Source organism: Parasteatoda tepidariorum, chromosome 9 (genome assembly GCF_043381705.1).
Source record: "Parasteatoda tepidariorum isolate YZ-2023 chromosome 9, CAS_Ptep_4.0, whole genome shotgun sequence".
Classification (NCBI taxonomy): Eukaryota; Metazoa; Arthropoda; class Arachnida; order Araneae; family Theridiidae; genus Parasteatoda; species Parasteatoda tepidariorum.
In genome coordinates this window covers 4,768,915-4,780,376 of record NC_092212.1, presented here as the reverse complement: position 1 = coordinate 4,780,376, position 11,462 = coordinate 4,768,915, and the positions used below count along the sequence as shown (strand labels likewise).

At 30.8% G+C, this 11,462-nt stretch overlaps 1 protein-coding gene across 1 annotated transcript in view; it reads left to right on the top strand.

Annotated features, from left to right (window-relative positions):
- Positions 1 to 11,462, top strand: part of LOC107442536 (neurogenic locus notch homolog protein 1) — a gene marked incomplete in the record, with an annotated part of 313,056 nt that overhangs the window by 242,022 nt on the left and 59,572 nt on the right. Inside the window, 1 exon segment of the mRNA XM_071185571.1 lies at positions 10,658 to 10,804. Within this exon segment, the coding sequence (XP_071041672.1) occupies positions 10,658 to 10,804 (147 nt within the window).

Below are 11,462 nucleotides of genomic sequence, written 5' to 3'. Positions count from 1 at the left end.
TGTTACAGGACGATAATGCAAGACCACACAGAGCTCGCATTGTTGATGATTATCTTCAACAGGAAACAATTACTCGCATGGAGTGGCCAGCTCGATCCCCGGACTTGAATCCTATCGAGCACGTTTGGGATGCTCTAGGGAGGCGTGTATCTGCCATCAATCCGCCCCCTCAGACCCTTGCCACGCTTGCAACTGCTTTACAAGAGCAATGGCTCTCACTTCCTATTGAACTGATAGACCGCATAATTGAAAGCATCACACATCGCTGTTTGTGCTGTATTGCTTCTAGAGGCAATCATATTCCATATTAAAGGTACTTTTTCTATTGCAAACCGATACTTCCAATTTGTTTATTTTATACATGTGCTAATTTCTATACTACTATTAATGTCTGATAATTTCTTTTTATGTTGTTTAATACCTTACTATGTGTTGTATATTGTGGGTAAGTTTCATAAAATTCCATGTGTAATTTCTTGAGTTATCGCGATTTTTGTGAATTTTCCTTAATTTATGATAACCAGTGTATTTTACTTTTTCGAAAGCAAGCGATAATGAGATCATTTTCATACCAGTTTTTTTTTCGTCTTTCATAATCTGAAAATTTTATAAAGCAAAGGTTTTACCTTCATTTTAGATATGAAAATTATTATTCAGGAAAATTTAAAGAAAAAAAATTGGTTGCAATGACAATTTGTTTTACCATTTCAGCTTTGCATATATGGTAAATTATCATAACTGGATGGGACGGTTCTAAACCGGCCTCGCGTATTAATCAAGGCTGAATTATGACTGGGCATTGCTTCACTTTTCCTTTTACCTTAAAGTATCTAATTTTACGCGATTCCCTATTTCTGCTTTGTTTGAATATATGAATTACAGTGGTATTTTTCGATTATAACATCCAAACCCGATATACCCTTGATTTACTTTTAATTGCAGAACCATGTAAACCTAATCCTTGCCAAAACGGAGGAATTTGTAAAGAAAATGGTACAAAATTTAGATGTGAATGTAAAGATCATTATGAAGGTGATAAATGTGATATGGGTAAGTAACTGTATGGGTTTAACTTACCTACTATTAGTTTGGATATTAAGATTTTATTTTATTTTATTTATAAGTTATATGAGCGGCGTTGAAAAACCGATCCAATTTTGTGTTAAACACTCTTAAAGTTCAAATCCGTAACCTTGTCAATTTAAACCCAACACTTAAAACAAGGGAACATTGGAACGAACTAGTTTTCGCGGAGTTTATTTGCATGGAATGGAACCAACCCACATTTAAAATACTCAGGGATTAAAACTACGCAAATCTTCCAGGGTCCACCTACCACTGAGGATACCAAGATTAAGATAAATGCAATATTGCGAAATAAATGTTTGAAATCATGATTTTTTATTAAAGAAAAAGTTTTAATATATGCAATAATAACATGTGACAAAGTGGACCTTGTAGTCAATGTAACACAATTAAAAAATGTAGCAAAAAGTTCTAAAGTAAACAAATTTTTAGACATGTATTTAGACATGTACCACTTTCTTATTTTTACTAGATTTTCTATTAAAAGATTCTTTGTAAACTAGTTTACCGTCATAGTGGTCTAATGGGACTACCTATCAAAAAAACCCGTGTAGAGCCTTTCTGTCGTAGGAGGTGTTGGTTAAACCCTTTATTTCTAGACGGGATGGGCAGAGTGAAAAATGTTGGGAACTACTTCTAATTCAAGTTGAAATTTGGGTTATTTTACACGTTAATTGAAAACTGTTTTCAGTTTCACTATTTCTTTTAAATAAATCAAATTTTCAATTTTTTCATTAAAATTTTTTAATGCATTTAATTTAATTTTTAAGTTCAAAAATAATATTCCGGTTCAATATATATATTTAAGCATAAACGACAAATATGACTAATTCACGTCATAATTAATGTTATTAATAATGACGTGAAATCAGTCATATACTTAAATGATGGAGATTAGATTGATATTATGGATACATTTTTTGAGGAGAGTTAGATATTTTAGTTTTCCTACAAATAAAAATGATAATTATAACATTTTATAAGTATTCCAAACTTCTCATGAAAACATTTTTTTTTTTTTAAATTTCAAACTTCAGATATAATGACTAAGTTTTACAATTTTTATTGTTTAGAATGTAATTGTGAAAATGGACACTGCAAAAGAAATAAAACTGGACAGGTCGTCTGCGAATGTTTACCAGAGCATGGAATGTATAAAGATAGGATTTGCAAAGGTATTTGTTTTTGTTATTATTATGCTGCTTTAACCTTAAAAAAAAGATTGTTTCTATGTAATTAAAATAAATAACAGATTTTTTTGATTTTAAAATATAACATATTACAACACTTTTGTGAGAGTAAAGTTTGAAGTTCTTTCTGCTTATTACCTACCAAACTTTTTTATAAATTAATTATAACTATATTTAATTTTTTATAAGTAAATTATTAAGTAAATAATTAAGTAAAAAAATCCTAAAATTTTGATTAAAGCAAATTTCATCCAACAAATGCAGATCTGCGAACTTTTAATTTCTGCGAGGTTAATTTTTTAAGGTGGTAGTAAAATAAAAATTTTATTACATTAATGAGCAGAAATATTTTTGTATTGTTAAAAATTCAAAATAAAAGCATATAATTATCATGCACTTATATAAATATTAATATGTATGCAGTGATGATCGAAACTCTCTTAAATGAAATTTATAAATCCAAATTATAAATAGGAGACAAGTTTTACGAATACTTTAAATGTAAAATTTAATTTTGAGCAATGTGCATACCAGGGCCCTTAAATACACCAGATTACACAGGTACTCTAGTCGTATATTAACACTATGCGGTCCGCATGTATTTAGTGATAAGTTTACCATGCAACCGGTTCCGTGTAACTTTCTCCGCTTTCTAAAATAGCATTTTCTAGTGGTAGCGAAATTTAAGTTACTTTTAGTTTAGTATTTTTCATTATAAATAATTTTTTCACCACTAAATATCGAAAATTATAAGTATGATATAAAATGCAGCGTTAAAGCATCAAATTACTGGTTACCATATTAAAAAGTAAACGTAACTATCTTTCTTTAACGAATTTTACTATATAATTTGCTACCACTTTATTAAAACTATTCCAGAAAGCGAAGCAGATGGCATCCCTGTACTCTATATTGTTCCTTGAAAAAATGTCGCATGAATATCAGGTTGCAACGCGCGACATCTATGTGTTGTCACTGGCCACTAACGTTCGGCTTGGACATGGCACCAACATGTTGTCACCGGCGGTTAGTGTATGGCTTGCGTATGGCACCAACGTGTTGTCACCGGCAGCTAACGTTTGGTTTTCACGTGACAACACGTTGGTGTCACTGGACATGAAAGTGTTAAGCCTCCACCTACCCAATCACCTCAGTCGTCTGAGGGCAAATTAGAGAGATGAAGGAATCAGATGCCCGATTACGCGGGGAGGAACTTCGCAACAGCTTGTTTAAGGCCTTTAAATGTCGTCCAAAACAATTAAATTGATAACAAATATGGCATTTCTTGATATTATTATAGTATTTCATGATAAACTTCAGGAAATGTAGATCTAGTTGAAAAAAAATTAAATATTAACTTTTTTGATCACCATTATAATTCGGTAAATTAAGATACATTTATCAATATTATACATCTCCCGTATAAAAAATATTTAAATTTAAACGGCTGTTTAATCAAAAATATATCTACTTATTTTAGTGATAAATTTATTATTACTAGAATATTTGTAATGTCAATGAATAATGTCAATTATATAAGCAACTGTTAATATATTCTTCACTAAATCAGTGAATAAAAATGACATAATAAATGCGAGTTAGGACTTGTTATAATTTTTGTGTAATGTTTTAAAGTACAATATACAAAAATGAATATTTTGAATACTTTTCGATCTAATAATCGGATACAAAATAATTTAAATTTTCTTTTTTCCTCTTTTAGCTTGTGACTGTGGTAAAAATGCAAATTGTACGTTTGATATAGGTTGGATAACGGACGATAAGTATTGTTTGTGCCCAAATAATATAACACTGAAGAATGCACGTTGCAAAGGCAAGTAAAAGATTTTTTATACATATGACAATACGTATTCAATTCTTATATGTACACTCATGGACAAAAAAATTAGCGCACCTTAGCTTGGGTGCGCTAATTTCTGTGTGCAGGAGTGCATATATANTCTTGAGAATATGTGTATGTATATCATATATATATATTACAACTGAAGGGCTTACTGCGTGATATTGATAAATCAAATTAGTCTTAAAGATGACAATTTCACACCAAATTGTTTCTTAGCACTATTTCCAGACTAATAATTTACAAGATTCAGAATTTCTTCTTGGTGTCAAAACGACGGATTGAAAAATTTTATTGCCTACATGAAAATCGTAGAGTGTATTTTTCACCAAAAAACTTCGTTAACAGTAGAAAGATGGAAGGAGCCAACTTGGCCTCTCTCGTTTTTTGTTGCTCTACAATTCTGAAATTGTCTTACTGAGAGTGATGAGAATTTCTGACTTTTCATAATTTGATCCAATTTAAGTACTTATTTAATAATTCATGTATTATTTTTTTGATAACCGTCATTGAACAGCCAACGCGATTTTGAGTTTACCATTATTAATGCTCAACTCCTGAGCCTTGTAATTTTGAATTAAACCACGAACATAGGAACTGACAAGTGCATATGTATGCATTTAAACCTATATAATCTTTATGAATGCTTATATTTAGACTTAAAAAAAACTAAACTAAAAACTCCATTTTTAAAAAATCTGTAGCTTTCCAAGCAAAAAAAAAAATCTGCTGATTTCAGATTTGCTTGGAACAAGTACTTGTATAAATGCAACAAAAAATCAGTTCCCTGCCATTTGCATGGTGTGCATTAGTGTTATTATATTTAATAATAAGATAACATTGAAATAAAATAATATATTTTTTCAGATCCATGTGAAAATAAACCATGCAAAAACGGAGGAAAGTGCCAAACTTACGATGGCTTAACTGTCAACTGTACTTGTACGGATCGTTACTCTGGAAATTTTTGCGAAAAAGGTAAATTCTAACAATCTTCATTTTTTTACTAAATATGAGCGACCTCAGGCTACCAGCTGGTCTTACTTTTTGAATAGGTAGAATTTCAAGTATTTTAAGATTTAATATCATACAGTTAAAAATCAAGACAATGTGTAAGTATAAACTTATATTGAAGCGAGAGTGGATTTAATTTTTGCCTCTTACACGTTCGTATGGTATCGTTGAAATTGTCGCAAATTAAAATGTTCAGTACAACGTATGTCAAAATTTCAAAACAATCAAATATGCTCTAACTCTCTCAATAGTGCTTTTGATGAATAATAAAACAAATTAATAGTGTCTATTACACCGATTAAAATCTATCCCCTGCTATTCTACGAACTTTTGAAAATAGCGTGAGTTTACAGGAACTTGTCCAATCATCAGTTTACATTAGTTCGTAGGTAGGTACTTTATTTACGTCACCCTAAAACTACACAATGGGCTATTGGCGACCGTCTGGGAGACATCTATGAGGATGTTCTGATGGCATGACATCGCAATTTTGATCAAATGCAGAGGGTATGGCTCCCCTGCTTTGGTAGCTGTAATGTTACTGAACAAATTGCTGGGGTCAGAACGTTAACGTTAGTGGTAATGTTATTCAACCAATTCGAACTTTATCTTAAAAAAAACATTAGTGTAGTTTATACCGGGCAAACATTTACCAGGTCGAGGCACTTAACCCTAAAAAAAATCATTATGGAGTATGCAGGAAAGAGAAACTTACTGTAGAAACTTCAGTGTAGGGTATGATATTAGGGGCATTAGCACTTCATTAATATTCAAATAGAACTAAATAAAATTAAAATAGAATTAAACAACTCAATTGGAATTAAACGCAATTTAAGTATAAATTTAATTTAATTAAAATTTAATACAAAACTTTAACATTGCATATCTCTATGTCCTCATAAGAAAGAAAATTCGTGGCGTCATTCTCATGATCACTTGACCAGAACACACTCAATGATGGGTCAAAATTTACTTCACAATAGCAAAATGAATTTGATTGATCAAATGATCGCCAGTCAGTTTAATTAATTTAACTTTTTTAAGGATAGAAGAAATATTTTTTGTAATTTTTTTTTTCTTTTCTTAGTATTTAGATCCAGGATTTAAAACTTAATTAATCTAAGCCTTAAAAGCGTGTAAAAATATATATGGTTTTAATGCATTTAGGTGTTGTTCATTGTTAACTTTTGCATTTAACACATAGCTTGCTCATCTGGCCACACAGTAAATTACTACCAACTAAATTTGCAAATATTAAGACAGATTCTGCTAGTTTTAAAAGGTTTAGTAATATTAACAGGAAAAAGCGGTGAATTATATAAACCTACGAATTGTTTAGAAATAGTGGTGGATAAAAATCTACTAAATTGAATTTATTAAACTAAGAATCACGATTCATAAACTACCAATAAAAATATTTATTCGCTATCCGGAGCAAGTTGTCATCCCTGTGTACATAAATAAAACTATTTTTTTGTATTCTATATTACATTTATTTCTTCAAATTATTTTAGCAACCATAATAATAATAAAAAAATTAAAAATTTACTCGAATTATGTGTTTTTAATAATCTTGACTTTGCTGGTCACCGGTGATCCCCATGGCATTCAACGTGTTAATAATTTAAATTATTTCGGCGAATTTTATGATGTTTTCATTTAATGTCAAAAGTTTGTAAAAGTAATGTTAATGTTTCATTAAGGTCAAAAAATCTATATTATCATTATTAACAGGGAACAAACAGTTTTAAGACAGTTTAATCAGATTAAACGTCTTGAAATTTAGAGGCCGTTTTGACCACTACGAAATATATATGAATTATAATTCTTATTTTTTTTTTCTTAAAGCTGTGTCGGTAGAATTTGCGAAAAACTAAAAGGATATAATAATATTTTGTATTCTAAATTATGTAAAAGTTTAAGTCAAAAAAGGGAAAAGTTAAAAAAATAGAATAAATAAATATCGTTATTTATCGGAAAATAGTAAAAATTTAAAAGTGGACGATGCTATGAAACGTTTCAAAATAATGACTTCAAATCTAAATAATTATGCTAAGTATACTAAATTTCTGTAAATATTAGTTTACAATTTAAAGGGAGGCAGGGATATGATCCCCGCTCATCTCAGAGGGAAACGAGTGCTTTATCCTCGGTCTCAAAGCTACCAGATAGTTTTAATAAGTATTTTATATTCGGAAACGTTATTTTTGTAGAAAATATTGATTTTTAAGGGGGAAAACAATGATGTGGGAGAAGCGATTTCTGGGTTAGTGAAATGAGCGAGCAGGGGATAAGCTATATCGATTCCTATCAAGATTAGCTCTTAAAATAAATTATTGGATGACGCCAGTACTTAAAACGTTAAAATTGCTTCAGTCTCGCTATTGCTAAGAAATGTTATGTTAGAGTGATTTAAGAACTTAAAAGAAATTCTTCAAGAGCCAAAGTATACTTTTTATTTTTACAATCTGGTTTAAATAATCATAATAAAAAAAAAACGCTTTCTAATACCTGATAAGGGCTTTCATTGTGTTAAAACTTTATCGTCAAAACTGATTTCAGAGGTTAATATAAATGAAACACAGCTTAATGTTCGGTGGCAAACATTTAAATTTGTTTCCGTAGAAAGATTAACTTTTATAAATGAAAAAAAAATATGATGACGATATTTATCTCCATATTTATTTTTTCTTATTTGCTCGTGGTAGGTATTAGGAGGGGGGGGGTGCTGTTGTCTTAGAGGAAGATGTATCTCAAAACATTTAAACAGGATATGAAAATCCCCTGCTTAAAAATCCAATCACTGATATACATACTTATCTTTTTTCTTCTTCTCTTCACAGGGCTGTAATTCGTCCAGAAGAAAGAATTTTTTTTTTTTTAATTATATATCCTCTTTAGCTTGCACTAGTTGTAATTATGATACATTTCAATAAAATAATCTACAAGGAGAGATGTAATGACGTCATAAATTACGATAGCGTCATTGATTGAAAAAGTCGCTTCTTAAAATTAAATGTAAATATTGTATTTTTTATGTTATCCACCAATTCTTTCATAAAGTAGACATTTGGTATAATTTTCCCAAAAGAATTGGGTCGGCTGTTAAAGGAAAGTTATAAACATAAATTCCTTATAGCGCNTTTTTTTTTTTAAATTTTAATTTTATTTTACTTTGCATGTCTTTTTTCTCTTCATTTTCATGCATTGTCATCCAATTCTGAACTGTGTGCTAAATTTGAAGTTTGTAGCTAGTCGGGAAGTTAGTTTAAAATCGATTACAAAATTCCACCCGGACAGACATACACGAAGGCAAGTTTATATAAACGTGGTAAAAAAAGCGCTTTCTCATACCTGATAAGAGCTTTCATTGTGTTAAAACTTTATCGTCAAAACTGATTTCAGAAGTTATGACACAGCTTAATGCTCGGTGGCAAACATTTAAGTTTGTTTCGGTTGAAAGATTAACTTTTATAAATGAAAAAAAAAATATGATGACTATTTATTTTTTCTTATTTGCTCGTGGTAGGTATTGGGGGAGGGGTACTTTTTTTTTAGAGGAAGATGTATCTCAAAACATTTAAAGAGATATAAAAATCCCCTGCTTATAAATCCAATCACTGATAAACATATTTATCTTTTTTTTTCTCCATAGGGCTGTAATTCGCCCAGAGGAAAGAAGAAAATATTTTTGAAAAATTATATATCCTCTCTAGCATGCACTAGTTGTAATTATGATACATATCAATTAAAATAATCGGTTATTAATAATAAAATAAGTTAATAAGTTATTAATAATAAAATAAATAACTGGGAGAGATGTAATGACGTCATAAGTTACGATAGTGTCATTGATAGAAAAAGTAGCTTCTTAAAATTGAATGTAAATATTGTATTTCTTATGTTATCTACTAATTCTTTCTTAAAGTAGTAGACATTTGTTACAATTTTCCGAAAGAATTGGGTCGGCTGTTAAACGAAAGTTATAAATATAAATTCCTTTCAGTGCTAGATTCTTTACGAGGTGAGCCGAGTTCGAATCCCAGGGATGGCTGGTTGATTCAAATTCCGCACTCGACTTGCACCGACCACAGTGGTGACTTAAAATATCTTCAGTGGAAGACGGATCATTGGTTAGAGTTCCCTTGCCGTCAGGCTGACCGCGGGAGGTTTAAATACTCCAAAACTTTCTGGCACTACTTGATCCAAGAGTTTGTTTCTCTTCTAAGTTGGGTTCAAAATTACAAGACTACGGAATTGAACACTGGTAGTCGTAAGCCCGAAGTTGGGTCGGCTGATCATGAAACTACTCTGTCACCACTTTCAATTTTAATAAGAAGAAATTGTCCGAAAATTTATAATCAAAAAGTTGAAAGTGATCGAAACGAATAATTTAATTTTCCCGGACGAAAGTAAAAATGAAAAGAGGTATTAGTAAGATACCTTGCAAAAAGTAAGGCAGATGCGGTTGGCAGATGTAAAAAAAAACATACCTGAGGTAGAAAATAAGGTTCTGTTTCGCACTAAAACTAATTAAAAAACCTCAATTAAATCTCATTTACACCTCACAAAATCAACCTCATGTAAACCTCAGTAATAATTTCAGTCTAACTCTTGGGAAATTATTCACACATCAATTGTACCTATTTGCTTGAAGTGTAGAAAAAATAATCCATACACCTCAAAAACAACCTTTCTAAGCTGGCAGGTAGATTTCCATCAAACTCAAGTGTGAATAAAACAACTGCATATACTTTAATAATACAAGACTCTTTGAGGTTGATAATTTAAGGTTGTTTATAAAATCAACTTCGAATAAACCTCAAATCAACCTTGAAACCTCTAAAAAACCTCAAAAATACCATATCTTTAATTTTTTAAGGGGAGATAATGATTATCACGATATATTGATAATATAAATATTTTTATTTGGAACTGGTGTTAGTCGCTAGAACTATCTTAACACGTTCACTCCGGGATGATCCACCGGTGGGTCACGCTAGATTGTCTCATCTTGGCAGCTCACCGGAGTAAAAACTGGTAACAATAAATTTCATTTTTTAATTTCGTTCCGGAAATAATAAAAATCCATAACTACCAATTGTTTTTAACGGATGCAATTTTTGTATTGAATTGCTTCTTCGCCTAGATAAATTTCCTTACAGTGAATTGTTATTGTTCAGAAAAGATTAACTTCTCCTGAATATTATATAATATTGAAATAGTTCTTCTACCAGTTTTTTCTCTTTTCCCGTACAAGTATTTTCACTTTTCTCGGCGTGAACGTGTTAATGCTTAAGTTGCAGGTAGCAAAAACAATGTGTTTTTCTTTTGCGACTGTATAGTATCAAGATAATCAAACTGACAGAATGTTTTTTTTTTTTCACACAAAGCAAATTAAGTATAGGAGAAAAAAATGAATGATAATACTAATGCATTTATTTGGCATCATTTCACTAATCATATTATTTCACAAATGGTTATAAAATTGTTCTTTATTTACCAGCTAAAACTGGTTGTGAAGATTATGGAGGAAACAAGGAGTGCCGGGGGAGAGGAGACTTCTTTACTTGCATTAACGACAAAAAAGACTCATCTAAATACATATGCGACTGCCTGCCTGGATACAAATTAAACAGCAACAAATGCATTGGTAAAACACTTAATTTATTTCCTCTAACTTTACCTTTAATGCCTACCGGGCTGTGTAGGGGTCAGGGAACTGGCCTTGGTTCTGGGTTCGAATCCCGGTCAAGGCATGGATGTTCCTTCATTCTCTCTACTATGTGTCCTTATTGTGGGAGCAACGTTGGCCCACCTAATAGGGTGCCCCTGATGGCCAACACATCTACCCTTCAGATGCCTGTACTGACGAAAAATCATTCCCCAGGTGGGCATTGGAAAAAAAATTTAAAGAATCTTTGCATTTAACTTTCACAATGATGCCAACTTGCTTCTCATTACATGGAAAAAATACCGAACAATGAAAAATGGGAAAAAGAAATATACTAATAAAAATCTCCGGAAGAAAATTCCGAGAAAAGGAGAAAAAATTAATTTAAATATATTCTCACACTATTGTATTGAAATATTTTTCTTTGGTTATATTGATACAATATAAGAAAGCACTTCTTTTTGCGGATATAATGTGAGCTGATGAAAAGATTAGATATTTTATTTTACGGATTTTAATTATTACTTTTCTTTTAACCTTTTTTTAATTATTCTATAATTTCTCCACATTTTGAGCTTATTTTATGAGTTCTGTTTACTTGCAGCTTATTGCGCTCGCAGTATATATATATATATAT